At 38.1% G+C, this 15,653-nt stretch overlaps 1 protein-coding gene across 3 annotated transcripts; it reads right to left on the bottom strand.

Annotated features, from left to right (window-relative positions):
* Positions 1 to 356: 356 nt before the first annotated feature.
* Positions 357 to 14,469, bottom strand: carm1l (coactivator-associated arginine methyltransferase 1, like). 3 transcript variants are annotated; one of them, XM_083567911.1, is made up of 13 exons: positions 14,182 to 14,468; positions 10,922 to 11,050; positions 10,259 to 10,365; positions 8,568 to 8,672; positions 8,363 to 8,473; positions 7,363 to 7,540; positions 5,564 to 5,654; positions 3,082 to 3,163; positions 2,911 to 2,996; positions 2,752 to 2,841; positions 1,759 to 1,896; positions 1,596 to 1,685; positions 357 to 546 (listed from the first exon to the last, which is right to left on the bottom strand). In XM_083567911.1, exons 1-13 carry the CDS (start codon positions 14,336 to 14,338, stop codon positions 537 to 539), a joined length of 1,374 nt encoding a protein of 457 aa, XP_083424037.1. In that variant the 5' UTR covers positions 14,339 to 14,468; the 3' UTR covers positions 357 to 536. The 3 variants fall into 3 exon arrangements, with proteins under 3 accessions (XP_083424037.1, XP_083424038.1, XP_083424039.1); XM_083567912.1 differs by lacking the exon at positions 357 to 546 and adding an exon at positions 603 to 1,514 and having other exon boundaries at positions 1,577 to 1,685; positions 14,182 to 14,469; XM_083567913.1 differs by lacking the exons at positions 357 to 546; positions 1,596 to 1,685; positions 1,759 to 1,896 and adding an exon at positions 1,903 to 2,668 and having other exon boundaries at positions 2,701 to 2,841; positions 14,182 to 14,469.
* Between the last annotated feature and the right edge of the window lie 1,184 nt (positions 14,470 to 15,653).

Below are 15,653 nucleotides of genomic sequence, written 5' to 3'. Positions count from 1 at the left end.
ACTGTAACTAAGGCTTGGCATCAGTCTGTTATGTATATTTTATAGGATACATCGTATGTATATATATATATATATATATATATATATATATATATATATATATATATATATATATATATATATATATATATATAATTGGGTTGATGTGTAACAGCAGCAGTAAAACAAGTTTTATTGCAATAAATTAAAAGTTATATAAATTTTTTCAGTTTCTCCTTGTGACTTGAATCAAACTATTGGTATCTGACCTTTAATAATAAAAAAATGTAAATTGCATTTTTTTTGGGGGGGGGGTTGTAAAAATGCAATAAAGAGTAATATTATGAGAGTCATAAATATAAATTGGCACTCATTAGTTCTTTATTACAAAAAACCTTTATTTGTATTCAAGTTACACCAAAAGATTTTTTTACAGACTTCAACATACAATTTGTCCTTACAGAAATAAAATGTGCATTAAAACTGGTTATTTGAGATTGCATGTGGTATTTCCTGGATCCTACAGAGGTTTTTAGAGCAGACTGAAAATCTCAGGATCAAGCATACCTGAGAAAGAGAGAGAGAGAGCGAGAGAGAGAGAGAGAGCGAGAGAGAGAGAGAGAGAGAGAGAGAGAGAGAGAGAGAGAGAGATTGTTCTCATCATGATTACCTCACACCCTTAACTACCCAGTGTTTTGATTAGATTCAGTGACAGACTCCAACAACTACAGTACGATGCACCACAGAGTGCCAGAGGAGATCATTTCTGTCTGTGGCCATCAAACTGTATAACTCCTCCCTCTGAGTATTAAACAGCTTGAAATAGATATACACCAATCAGGCATAACATTATGACCACCTGCCTAATATTGTGTTGGTCCCCTAAAAAAGTTCTGACCCATCATGCATTAACAGCATGAACTTTTTCAGCAGTTTGAGCTACAGGATCTCGTCTGTTGGATCGAACCACACGGACCAGCATTCACTCCTCACGTGCATCAATGATCCTCGGCCGCCCACGACCCTGTCGCTGGTTCACCACTGTTCCTTCCTTGGAGCACTTTTGATAGATTCTGACCACTGCAGATCAGGAACATCCCACAAGAGCTGCAGTTTTGGAGACACTCTGACCCAGTCGTCTAGACGTCACAATTGGTCAAATCTTACACCCATTTTTCCGCTTCTAACATCAACTTTGAGGACAAAATGTTCACCTGCTGCCTAATAAATAAATCCACCCACTAACTGGAGCCATGATGAAGATCATCAGAGTTCTTCACTTCACTGCTCATAATGTTATAATGGCATAATGTTATACCCGATAAGTGTAGATATAGTTGTAGTTATAGATTTTTATGCCACACTTATATAATGTTAATAAATTGGAATAATAATTTAGTGCAATAATAATAATAATTGTTACATGTGCAATAACTTGTAGAACTGCATAAATCACTGTACATTTTCTGCCATTTCACTTTATATATGACTTAACATGTATATTTCCACTTGAATTTTACTGTGAGCAACTGCAATACAACAATTTCACTGTTGGATCAATAAATGATTCTGATTCTGATTCTGATAGCCGTAATAACGAGCTGCGTGACGCCTACCGGAAGAATGGGTTTTTAAGGTCCAATGTGTTTCCAGATTTAAAGCCAGATTCATCGATTTCAGCTGTGATGTGAATGTCGTAGCTCTGCCTGTCAAATAAAAAGAAAATGGTCAAGTGTACATTTCCAAATGATAAGAGAACATAATGCATATCCATCATACCTCTTATTGGCGATCAGCAGAACCCGTCCAGATAGCGTCTGGCCTATTTTAGCAAACAGAGGCGTCTGGAAGAGACATCGGACCTGGTACCAGTGGGACAGTGGCTCATGTGGTGCCGTGGACAGCCACACTGTTGTTCTTTGAAATACAGAATAATCACCAGTTTATTCCATTAAATACATTTTATTTTTGTTGTGCAACTTTAAGCAAATAGTCACAAAATAAAAAAAAACAACAACAACAAACTAATATAAATTTTACATATAACAAAAATTTGCTGTATTAAAGAGTTTCAATACTAGTTTTGTAGCATGACAACAGTCGGCATCACAAGGCTGCACTCACAGTCACAGGGAGCACGGACATTGTAAGCCAAAAGGAATTGTCCTGTGTACATCAGGAGCTGTGCAACTGGTTCTGCTCTGACCCACGTGCATTCCCACATCTGCGATTTCATCACGGACAGCTTAGAAAACAGCGCAAACGTGAAGTTCTGCGTGAAAATGGGCAAATCTGCCACAGAGACGTTTGACACGACGTACGTGTGACATGCGGCGACGCTGCAACGCACTTCAAGAACGGAAGAACGTCACTGAAACACGACGAGAGATCAGGAAGTCTTTTTTGACTCCTGCGGAGTCAAACTAGTCTAACTCTTCCCAAAGATGAAGATCAGCTCACTGTTTCGACACTGTTGTGCAGATCTGGCGCAAATCACAAAAGATGTTTGACACACTTTGAAAAGAAGACTTCTAGGAGATGTTCCAGAAGAACACTGGGAGCACTGTATGGCTGTTCAAGGAGACTATTTTGAAGGTGACATTGTGGAAATGTAGATATATAAAGTACTTTCTTGTAAACAGGTCCAATCTCAAGACATAGTGATACCACCATCTGCAGATACGCAGATCCAAATAAATGATCGTAGACTTTAGGTTAATGTTCACCTGAAAACATAACCAGACCACATGATCTTTGTGTTTTAATTCTCACCTGGACCCTGCAAATGCCACATCGAACCAGAACGCAAGTCCATGAATCAGTCCTGACTGCATGATCTTGAAAACAAATGGAATTTCTATCCTGCAGAACCAAAAAGTCGCACATTAACATTTTATAAACACCTGCACTAATGATTCTATAACATGCTACCTGTGCAAGTCGTCTTCTTTTGCTTCCATAAAGTTAATGCTGTGTTTTACAGACCTGGCCATCAGAATCTGAGTCTCGAATGTATCCTGGAAAAGATACAATACCAACATCATTTTTATGGACAAACTTTCAAAAAATGTGAAGTAATCATGGGAAAATCCAGAGACGAACCACAATCGGCTGTTTGAAGAACTCGTCCATGGCGGCAGAGTGAAGTCTGCTCAGATTTACTCCGTAAAAAGAGGTCTGGAGCCTGTAAACACATTTATTTTACTGTTTATAATAATCATGAATATATAATATTTATATAGAGGTAAATCTAAATTACACATAAACCAGCTGAGGCACAAAGGAAAGATCTGCAATGGCATTTTTTTAAAGATCAATAACAAAAAACATTTAAAAGAAAACATCTCGAATCGTATGATATTTCAGAAAAAGAGAAAGTGCATTCCTGAGATTTATCGTTTATCAAAGGATCGCCAGCGTGACGATTCCTAAACATCAAAATGAACAAGAATTTAATTGTTTTAATTTCGTTTGATTCGTTATTAATCAATCAATTAACGAATTCATTTAAACTTTATCCCAAAGGCAAAATCTGTTCATTGTGAAGCTGGAAATTGACAGGAAATCGCAGGGCTGAAATCGCAGTGCTGAAAGACATATGACAAAACCCCAGACCTGCAAGCAATGGAAAAAATAATAATAATACAGTCTGATGACTTGTCTTTCCCTCTTTGTTCCACATTCATGGTCATGTGGCCACGTTTAAGAAAGCCAAAGATTCTGTGAAGCGAAGGAAAAAAATCTCTAATGAGAAACAGATTTAGTCATATTTGTTCAACTTGTCGGACTGAGTGTTGACATGGATATACATTTATTTAGCTTTTATTACGTCTTCATGAAGCCAAGAATTGGACATGGATCTCAGTTTAAGCACTGGTGATAAAATATGTCAGTCTTTAAAAGTGAGGTTTATTATAAAAATAAAATATGTATAAAAATTTGCCCAATTTGCTCGACTAATCATGAGATTAGACGTATTTTAGGACATTACGTTCTCTAAGCGTGAAATATAATTTTTCTATGAATTGTCCAGTTCTATCAAATATTTTCTTCATTCTAGGAATAAATGCAAGAAATAAATAATCAATAGTTTTACAAAATGACTAAATACGAGGTGGTATCAAACAGATTCAAGTTTAGTTTTGTGACACACCAACAGATGGCAGCACGAGGCTGCATGCACAGTCACAGGGAGCACCGACCTACATAAAACAGCATGCCAAAACACATTGTCCTGTGTACGTAGGCAGCCGTGCAAATAGTGCTGTTCTGACCACATGCGTTACCACGTCTGCTATTCTGATCACGTGTGGACCATTTCACACGCGAGTTCCTTGCCGGAAACAACACGATCACAATTCGGCACCCCCGTACTCGTCAGATTTGGCCCCTGCGAACTTCTTCCTCTTCCTAAAGATAAAGATCCGGCTCGCAGTTTTGACACCAGTGCGGAGATGGTGCAGGAGGTGCTTAAAAAAAAAAGACTTCTAGGACACGTTCCAGAAGAACACTGGGAGCTCTGTATTACTGTGCAAGGGGTCTATTACGTGTGGAGATGTAGATAAATAAAGTACTTTCTTGTAAACAGGTCTAGTCTCAAAACATTTTGAAACCCCCTCATATATGGAATAGTTATTAAATAAGCATAATTTTATGCATGTAATTATATAGATATATATTGGATTATGCTTTATTCCAAACCATTTTTATTGTCTGAATTTTTATTTGCACACCATCGAGGCCGTGGCTTGCTTGGGCAGATTCCCATAATATCTGATTACAGGAAAAAACAAGCTGCCAGCATGTAGATACTGAGGGAAGAGCTGATATATAATCCACGATGCCGCATCATCCATTAAAAGTGGCGATAAAAGGCTGGGTGTCCTTCAGGTCAACTGAATAATTAAAAGAAATTATGGAGCTAAATTATAGCTGGTTTTGAGAAGCCATGGTTCCAAAATTATGTTCCGCGTCTATGTTTTTCATATCTATTTTCTGGGCACTGTGCGTGTTTAACGCCATTGCTGGAGCAGAGAGAATTAGAGACAGGGTTGGACACCACTGGAGCGTACAGCAGCAGTAAAGCCTGCTTGAGACGGGTCACAGCACCGTGCAAGCAGAACATGAGCTGTGGGTGGTGGTTCGAATGCCGTTTCTCTGTGACGGCTGTCTCCTGGCCCAGGAGAGACATCAAATAAACCATGGAGGAGAATCTAAACATTCAAAAGGAAGCATGAATCTGAGCTGGAGCCCTGGTACGAGGGATTGTGTGGGCAAGGAGGGGGCAGGTATGGTCTGTTAAAACACTGGTATTTCCCCTTATCCATGGAAGAGAGGAATGTATGAGTATGAGCTCAAGTAGGTCATCATTAAGGGGTCCAAGAGCCGGCTTTTGCATTTGTAATCTATGAGAACATTACTAGCAAAGAGGAAATAATTAAATTAAATTTTCCTGTTCATAGAAATAAGAAAACATTAAGGAAAAAATAGCATTTTTACATCTCTTAAACCTTTTGTTGTTTTCTCGGCCCATCTTGTGCTCTGGAAACTACAATTAAGAAGGTGGTGAAATTACTGTATTTACCAGAAATTGGCACGTGCATGGTGCTCCAAGTAAAGCTGCTCATCTGTAAATGGTGCCAGGTGGATATCGCTGAAGGTGGGGAACATCAAGCCTTTCCGAAAGAAAAGATATTTAATTCAGATGGTTAAATTGATACACACTCACAGTTTTTAAATCCCTGCAAAGTCATGGAGTGTGTGTTAGAGAAGAGAAGAAAAGAGGGAAAGACTTGGTGGGAAAACTTGCTCTGTTAGTATAGTTTCGGGACATTGGCAATGACCAAAAGACAGGAGACAGAGAGTGAGGGAAGACATGCAGGTGGTGGAATTAAAAGAGGCAGATGTAGAGGACAGGGTGGTATTCAGACGTATGATGCCATCAGGCTACTCAATACACAGAACTGAACTAGAACTCACACACACACACACACACACACACACACACACACACACACACACACACACACGCACACAATCAACTGTGTTACTGAACTGTACAACCTGAACTTGACACACACTCATTACTCATTTTAATCCATTCCACCATCATTTATATATTATTATTTATACTAAACCATATTAAACTGTTTACATGCTGTTTTTTTGCTCCTCTTGACTTCTTCTGCTGCTGTTTTCTGCACCGCATTGTGTTTGTTTACATAAACTCTCAGTTATAGTGTTTATAGTTCTCTTTGGACAGTACTGTATATTCAGAGTGTACAGTAGGTTTGTATTTGTATTGTCCCACACTGTCTTGTGTTGTCTTGTGTTGCCTGTCTGTCTGTACTGCCTGTCTGTACTATCTGTCTGTATTGTCTATCTGTAGTCTGTACTGTCTGTCTGTCTGACTGTACTGTCTGTCTGTACTATCTGTCTGTCTGTCTGTCTGTCTGTCTGTACTGTTGTCTGTCTGACTGTTCTGTTTGTCTGTACTGTCTGTCTGTCTGTCTGTATGCCTGTCTGTCTGCCTGTACTGTCTGTCTGTACTGTCTGTCTGTACTGTCTGTCTGTACTGTTGTCTGTCTGTCTGTACTGTTTTTCGTCTGCACTGTTTGCACTCGGTTGCACTCAGTGCACTTTATGTAGCTTTATGTTGTGTGTTGCAGCTCTATGTAGTTTAGTGTAGCACCAGGGTTCTGGAGGAACGTTGTCTCGTTTTTACTGTGTACTGTGTACCACTGTGTATAGTAGAAATGACAAAAAAAGCCTCATGACTTGACTTGATTTGATTTGACTTGACTTGACTTGACTTGACTTAACTTAACTGGACATTGACGGGAGCAGCCCGGTAGTAAGAAGAAGGAGAAGAGGAAGATAGAAGAGGAGGAAAAGGAGAAGAAGAATCAGCAGAAGAAGAAGAAGAAAAGAAGAAGCAGAAAAAGTAGAAAGGGAAGAAAAAGAAGAAGCAGAAGGAGAAGAAGAAGGAAAGTGAGAAGGTGAAGAAGAAGTAGAAGAAGGAAACAAAAGAAGAAGAAGAAAGAAGAAGTGTGCAGTTTTGATGGACCTGTGTACACTGTAGTCTGAGATATCTGTTCCTGGATTATGTATTGTGTTGTTCTGCAGTTGTAGTCCACCTGCCTAAAGGTTTGTCATGTGGTACATGATGAGATGCTTTTCTGCTCAGCATTGATGTAATGAGTGTTTATTTAGTTAGTCTTCCTGTCATCTCAAAACACTCGAGAGATTCTTTTCTGATCTGACTTTTCGACGAAGTGACATTTTTACCCCATTCTGATGTTTGATCTAATTGGTGAAGGCTGCTCCTGAAATCTATTCAGTAAATGTTCATTTTGGTGTCGGAGCTACTACGCCTGCACAAACCTTTAGGCTTCAACCATTTTTTGGAGTGTAAATAGCTCTCCAGCATCCTCTCATTGAGGAGCATGTAGCCGATGGGTTCCGAGACGATGATGTCCACATTCTCAGGGCAGCAAACCTCCTCGATCTTTCCAGCGAGCACCGTGATCCTGTCCTCCAAGCCGTTACTCCTCACAAGTACCTGAGCCATACAGACATCTCAATTACTCACATTCACATTACCTGGAACACACACACACACACACACACACACACACACACAGACACACACACACACACACACACACACACACACACACACACACACACTCACTCACACTGTCACGGATCATTTAGGGTGCTTGCAGGAACACAGACAAAAATGTAAGCCGGGTCTGATAACAATCAGCCCAGAACCCCATATAACGCTTTGTAACCTGTAATGCGATTTCTAAACAAAAATTAAAATTATGTTTAAGTTTTAAAGTTTAGAAACTAGACAGGAAACGGCAGGGATTTTTATCTGGAAATGACAAAAAACACATCTGTTTGAAATTAAAGTCTGTTACCAATGAAAATCCAGGAAAAATCGAGTTGAAATTTTACAGCTCTGACCGTAGAGCTGTAAAAGCGTCCCGCCATCCGTGAAAATATGCTTCCTTTCTTTTTCTCGCCCTTTCAACCCAAACACACTCTCACACACTCTCACACACTCACACACACTCACACACACACACACAAGCCAGATCTGTCCATGAGTCATTAAGCCATGCTTTCAAGTCATGTGAGAAGCCCTGTACGTGTCAGCCTTGTTAGATGTTTCCCCAGATCTATCACCTTGACCTCTAAGGGAACTGTGTGGGACGAGGTCTTTACACGCCGCTGAGTGATTTACTGCATGTGAACGAGATTCATTTTGCCAAATAAAATCTCACGATCTGCTGAAATGTTTTTTCCAATAAAAGAAGATTAAAATGTGTGACACCTCATTAAGAAGGCAGAAATCAGGGAGATAAGTAAGTACTTCTGCATGTTTGGCCACAGAACTGCCTTCCACCGCGTACACTTTCCGAGCGCCGGCCTGCACGGCAAAAAACGATAAAATCCCCATTCCACATCCAACATCAAGCACCACCTGTACGAAGAGACGATGAAAAATACCTCATTCAATTTATTACATTTATTAAATGATGAAATGATGAACGCGGAAGCGTTTGGTCGAGACTTACTTTGTCTCTGAAGTCGATGTCGTTCAGTAAAATGGCTTTTTGGTACGTGGCTGTTCTCAGGTAATCCTGAAGCATGTTCTGCTGCTGAGACAGACAGCCATAAAACTGAAATAGAAATAAAACAGTTGTATTATATATTGCTGTGTTTGTGTTGGAGGTGTAACCCATTTTCCCCCTTTATTGTGAAATTTTTCACAGTATTAAATAATCACCTTTAGGCAGTACCTCTGCTTCACATTACATCAATCCGTCCTCTTTTTCACGTATACGGATACAGATATTTTATGTACTTGATAATTTAGCTTTTTGCTATTTTTTTTTACTGCCTTATAACTATTTACTTGTACTTTTCGACAGTCTACACATTTATATTTATTTACTGTACATATGTTTACATATATATATATATTTCATGCTGTACATATATTTACATATTTATCTTGCCAATTTGCACAATTGCTACTATTTGCACTTCTGGTAGATGCTAAACTGCATTTCGTAGCTGTGTACCTGTACTATGCAATGACAATAAAGTTATCTATCTATCTATCTATCTATCTATCTATCTATCTATCTATCTATCTATCTATCTATCTATCTATCTATCTATCTATCTATCTATCTATTAATCGGTTTTATATAAGATACACATCAGGTTATATATATATTTTTGTGATGCTAGCTAATTATTCAGAGATCAGGGTATGCAATTATACAGTACTTATCATTATTTAGGTAAAGTTAATTTGAATAATCTTCTACCTTCCCTGCTCCAAAACAACCAAAAACCATTAAGCTTCCACCTCCATGTTTGACTGTGGGAGTTCTTCATCTTTATCTTTTATTTTTTTAAACTGTGGGAAATTTGGACTCCACAGAACCTCCGTCTGGTCGTATATGATCCAATTCTTGTGTGTATGTCGCATAGAAACAAAAGGAATGTCCATGTGTCTCAAAAACCATAAAATACTAGTAGTTTCCATACATTTGACAGACCGTGTAAATCGCACAAACCGACCTGATCATTTACAACTGTGTCTAAACTGGTAGAAATACGTGATGGAAAGAATCAGCGATTCGCATCGGTCATCAGTATAAAAGTTTACGATGTGATGCGGCGATTTCAAAAAGTGCGCATATTTTTGATCAATTTCTCGTCGTTAAACCGTTTCTTAGAGCGCGTTCTCTCAGCACCACTGCTGCTACGTGAATATGAGGCATCACGACAGTACGGAGACGAGGCGTGTCCTGAGAGTCAGAGAATACAGATTAACATGGCAGAGGTAGAGCTGTAACTTCCTGCAGACACAACAGGAAAAGAACATCAGCTTTTATTTCATCTTTTTATTCATTAATTTATTTTTTGCACTACAAAGGCGTGTTTGCGTTAGAAGTCAAAAGGCTCTTAAGTAAATTGATAATTTGCAGTTTGAATGAATTGAAGAAATAAATGTAAGTTTTCTGTACCATATTGACATTTACATATTACATGTTTTTTTTTCCCAAATCGAATCGAAATCGCATCACACTACATCGTAACAGGGGAAATCGTATCGCATCGGCTTAATTTTTACATGTTTTTCAGAGCAACATGTTTTTGTTGATAAGCTACACAAAAGGTTGAATGATTTTGTTGTCTATGGTCAAAGCCATTCTTTTAAAGTAATTCATACCTGAAAGCTGGATTTTACCTGGAAGTACTGAAGAGCAGATGAACTCTCTGTCCTCTGGTCGAATGCTGACAGCTCTCTCCTGCTGTCAGTCCATGCCCTTATCATTCTGTGGAAGGTCTGAAACTCTGGATTTGGGGGATCAAATGATTCTTTATATAAGATGAAGGTGAGTGATGTATTCAAACTGCACGCCAAACACCTGGATGGTGTATCATTCTGTGGAAGGTCTGAAACTCTGGATTTGGGGGATCAAATGATTCTTTATATAAGATGAAGGTGAGTGATGTATTCAAACTGCACGCCAAACACCTGGATGGTGTATCATTCTGTGGAAGGTCTGAAACTCTGGATTTGGGGGATCAAATGATTCTTTATATAAGATGAAGGTGAGTGATGTATTCAAACTGCACGCCAAACACCTGGATGGTGTAAGATTTCTCAGGCATGTTAAAGCTCGGTCCAGGCATCAGGTTCAAGTGAAACGATTGAGTATGAAGTGCAGAACAGATTTTTAAAGTCTAAATGTACCTTTTATCAAGTATTAATGTGTATTTTAAATGGAAATAGACATTATTGTTTTAATGATTATTTGGAGTTCATTAAATTAAAAAACACAAATAGAATGAAATTATTATATATATAATTATTTAATGCCCACCAGCAAGGTACAAAAAAGTTCACCTGTCTGAGTCTTGAAGTGCAATAAGATGCTCACACAACCCACAGTTACAAGGAAGCACTGAGTCCCCACTCGACAACACTCGAGTGTCTCCCTCATAGTGGAGAACTTAAAGACACACACTCCATCACCTGAAATCATACAGAAAATAAGACTTATCAGAAATACCATGAACCTCGAAGAATTTTCCTGACTTATCTTCAGCCTAGTGGACCATAAATTAGTGATTATGATGTCTAAATTGTCAGAATTGTGAAACTCAAATGATGCGATCAAAGTAGATTTCCATGCTGTAATGCAGTGTTCAGTGCTCTGTTTACAAGAAACTACTTTATTTAACTACGTTTCCACAATATCACCTTTAAAACAGTCTCCTTGCACAGTAATGATTCCATGATGAAATCGCAGACGTGGTAACGCACGTAGGACAGAACAGCACCGGTTCTGCCTGATTAGTGTATGTGGGTATGAACTGATACAGTGTTAGTGCAGAAGTCAAACTGTTCTGGTCTTTGAATACACAAATACACAGGACCACAGTAAGCCTCCAGTGAAGTTTAGGAGGACCATGAAGAGATGTCTCCTACAGTACATTCTAAATAGTGTGGACACAAGTAAATCTCCCAACCTACTATTTAAAGTTAATTGAAATATAGAGTACATGTAGTAATAATGTAACAAAACACAGTACATAATGTAGCAAATTTACAGTACTGTACTGTGTCAACTTTACTGTATATATGTGTGTATGTGGCAGCAGGCACGTGGACGATCACCAGTTTGCAGGTGGAGGGTGAAGTCAGAAAAAACGAGCTATAAGAGAGCACACCTGTAGGTAATTACACTAATCAGTGTGCTTTGTTTCAACGTCCCAAGAGCTACAATTGGGCTTAGAAACACCAAAAATGGAGAAAAGAAAAATACCAAAGACTGAGACAACTGATCTCGACGGCTGGTGAGTGTAAGGCATCTCACGAGACGAGCTGTACATCTTGGCAGCGTCCCAACGTATCGTATCGCATATCTGATTTACGCTTTACATTTGCCTGCCATGCAACTTTAAATATTTTGACCATTTTGTCATATCGATATCGTCAGGATCGAAAAATCGTAAGTCGGACCGCCATTTGACAAGTTTGTGGAGATTTGTGCAAATAACGTACATGGAACCTCAAGTTGTTCCTGAAATGTTGTGTTCATTATTAACCTTCTATACAAAATAAAGAGTAGAGCTCAGAGTTCTAATGTTATAATACGTTATATATAGGTCATGCGCTCAAGCTCTACTGCTAAATGCTCAACAGCTCAGATTGGGTATGTGCTGAACATGGCCACACTATCTGATCCTGTGCGCCAAAAGCAGCTCAGTGTACCGTGAGGAAGGAAAACAGTGGAGCAGTGCACGCGAGACTGGAGCTCGCCGAGCAGAACCGGCGAACCGCCTCTGAGCTTCCACAACGGTGCCGTAAATCCTTACGAGCTGTCAGTGCACACAGCAGCTGGACCACACACACACACACACACACACACACACACACACACACACACGTATCCCTCTTTAATGTCATTCCTACACACAAATCTGACCCTTTGGCTCTGTTATTAATGTTAGATATTCCTATATAAGCACAGACACACACACACACACACACACACACACACACACACACACACACACACACACACACACACACACATAGACACACAGGTTACAGTGTTGTGCAGGCCAGCTGAGTAAAGAGAGCAGTGAGTGAAGCAGACGCTTCTCGATCTGTTAATACCTATGTACAGGATTATTATAGTAAAATTATACTTGTTATATATACATTACAGCACAGTGAAATGTTAAGGGCCTTACTCAGGGGCCCCTTAACCACTGGGCTCCTATTTTCATGGTAGCGTTATACTCATAAATAACATTAGAGGAATATTCCAACATTTTGCAATTATCCTTCAAACCACTGCATTTGTTGTGTACGGTAAATATTATGTGCATAACTTTATATCTTTTACCTATAAACAGATTTCATGGAAATCATCGGGTCTTTTACCTTTAATTAGTTCTACAATTTATGCCCTAAAGAGAAAATATCAGCATATCAGAGCATATAAACAGAGATAAATCTGCACTCTGCTCAAACTGCACATTAGATATAAAAACCTTACATTCAAATAAATATTAATAAAATTATTCAATAGTTTGCAACCGTGCAGAAAAACATCAACACTTTATTTTTGTTATAGGTTTTGTAATAACACAATTTATTTCCCAGTTCTAAAACTTCAACTCTTTTATATGTATTTATTTATATTTTAAGATACTAAACTATTAATTTTTTCAGAGAGATTTGTTAATGAGATGATTTATTGTTTCCTACTTGGCCAATGAAGCTCCGTTAAACATTTTCTCATTGTATCACGTCATATGGGATACAAGAACATTCCAACTCTCAAACGTAAAAAAAATGATCAATTTTGCTTTTTTACTCATCACATCAATAACATTTGTGTCTTCATTGTAATAACATTATATCTTATATATTCATACATTTCGTGAACAGAATTCTACAGAATATAATAAAGATGGAAAATACAGATTAGGGTTCAAATAATAGTCTTTGTGATTAAATTCCTTTAAATGAACCTATTTTAGATTTATTGTTGCATTTAAATGAAATAATGCAATAAAGGAATTAATGTAGAATAAAAATATCATTTATTGACACTAAACTAGCAGAAGTAGTGGAATATGCCTTTATGGTAACTATAAGCATTTGGTCTGAAAGTGGGGGTTTTTTGCGCTGGTGCTAAAAGAATGTACATTTTCTTATATTTGTTAAATATATATATATTTTAAACCGCAAAACTACAAGGAATCCTATAAGAACTGATTTAATCCGTAGACATTTTTAGTGCTCGCTCATTTGGAATAAACGTATAGGGACTTATTGATGATGATAAAATGTGTATTTGGAATGTATAGTAAAAAAAAATAGACTTTTGAAGTTTCACAAAAAACTGTTTTACATCCTGGTTTTTTTTTAGTTAACAATAAAAAACAGCACAAGAAACGTTTTTTCTCATTTGTAATGATATTATTTTTCTATTCATTTTGCAATTTCGATAATGAAGAAGATTTTTTAAATGAACCAACTGAAATGAAATATTACATTTCCACTCATCATCAATAATCACTACTATAATAAATATATAAAATCATGTCATTTTATAGCATTTCAGCAAAGTCTGGATCCATATTTACCGTCCTCTACTGTAAAGGTGACGTCCTCCGTGTCTCTGTCGACCCTTAGAGTCAGATCCTGATGGTTTGTCTGTTTGGACACTTCAGTTTTTTCCTCAGAGTCCTTCAGAAAGCTCAGAGTGACAGAGAAGCAGCTCTGCTCCACATTACTGCCCATCTTTTATAACTCACACACACACACACACACAATAGTAAACTAATGCAGCCTACATTATTTCATGCTTGAAGACAGACACTGTACTGCTGTGAGGTGGACGGGGACAAGCTGAAATGAAATGAAGGTCTTGAAACTCAGTGGAAGTTCAGAGTTAAAACAGAGGGCGGAGAGAGAAGCCGGTCCAACACTAATGGGTGTGACTTTACACTCCACAGGACTTCGGATCATGCAGTATATACAAATAAAATGAGTAATTTATGCATAAAATTATCTTTAATTATATTTATTATGGACACAAATTATGTCTATTACTGCATCAGTCCTGTATAAAAGTATAAGCTACACATATAAAAAATATGACTACAACAATCTATAAACAGTCTCTGCCTGTGAAAAATGAGCAGTTATTAAGACCCTCATTAAGAAACCTCATTGGGATCCAAACACACTATCAAATTACAGACCCATTCCAAATCTCCCATTTCTGTCTAAGATTTAAAAAAAGATTGTGTCTGCTCAGTTCTGTTCCTTCTTACAAGAGAACAATATCTTTGAAGAGTTTCAATCAGGTTTCAGGCTCCATCATAGCACAGAATCTGCTCTAGTTAAAATCACTAATGACCTGTTTTTAGCTTCAGACCAAGACCATTCAGGGACAGGCATTAAGCTGGTTTAAATCCTACCTGTCTGATTGTTACTATTTTGTAGATTTAAATGGAGCTCTATTGAGGTTAATGCAAGTAAATTATGGTGTGCCACAAGGTTCAGTTCTAGGACCCCTGCTTTTCACAACATACATGCTTTCCTTAGGAAATATTATTAGAAGCATGAGATCAGCTTCCACTGTTATGCTGATGATACCCAGCTATACATCTCATCGAAACCAGACAAAACATCTCAGTTGACCAGGATAACTGAGTGTGTTAAAGAATTAAAAGACTGGATGACTTTCTATTATTCAATTCTGATAAGACGGAGATTTTGCTCATCGGCCCAAGAACCAGTACACAGAAGCTCCAGCATCTCAATCTGCATTTAGAAGGATGTTCTGTAACCACTAGTTCAACAGTAAAAGACACGGGAGTTATTTTAGACTCCAACTTGTCTTTTAAAAATCATATCAACCAAGTTACAAAAACAGCTTCTTTTACCTTAGAAATATTGCTAATCTAGGAAACATGTTGTCTATATCTGATGCAGGGAAGCTCGTCCATGCGTTCATGACCTCCAGACTGGGCTATTGTAATGCATTACTAGGTGGATGTCCTGCGTCATTAATAAACAAGCTTCATTTTGTCCAGAATGCAGCAGTCGG

The sequence above is a fragment of the Silurus aristotelis genome, assembly GCF_946808225.1.
Source record: "Silurus aristotelis genome assembly, chromosome: 18".
In the NCBI taxonomy this organism is placed as follows: domain Eukaryota; kingdom Metazoa; phylum Chordata; class Actinopteri; order Siluriformes; family Siluridae; genus Silurus; species Silurus aristotelis.
The sequence above is the reverse complement of the archived record's forward strand: the minus strand, read 5'-3'. Positions and strand labels throughout refer to the sequence as shown.

Excerpts from the sequence above, each read along its gene's own strand:
- carm1l (XM_083567911.1), bottom strand. The coding sequence starts at position 14,338 with ATGGGCAGTAATGTGGAGCAGAGCTGCTTCTCTGTCACTCTGAGCTTT. Across the intron at positions 5,655-7,362 it reads AAAATGGTTGAAGCCTAAAG|GCTTGATGTTCCCCACCTTC; the intron begins GTTTGTGCAGGC and ends TCTTTCGGAAAG. Across the intron at positions 2,997-3,081 it reads TCTTCAAACAGCCGATTGTG|GATACATTCGAGACTCAGAT; the intron begins GTTCGTCTCTGG and ends TATCTTTTCCAG.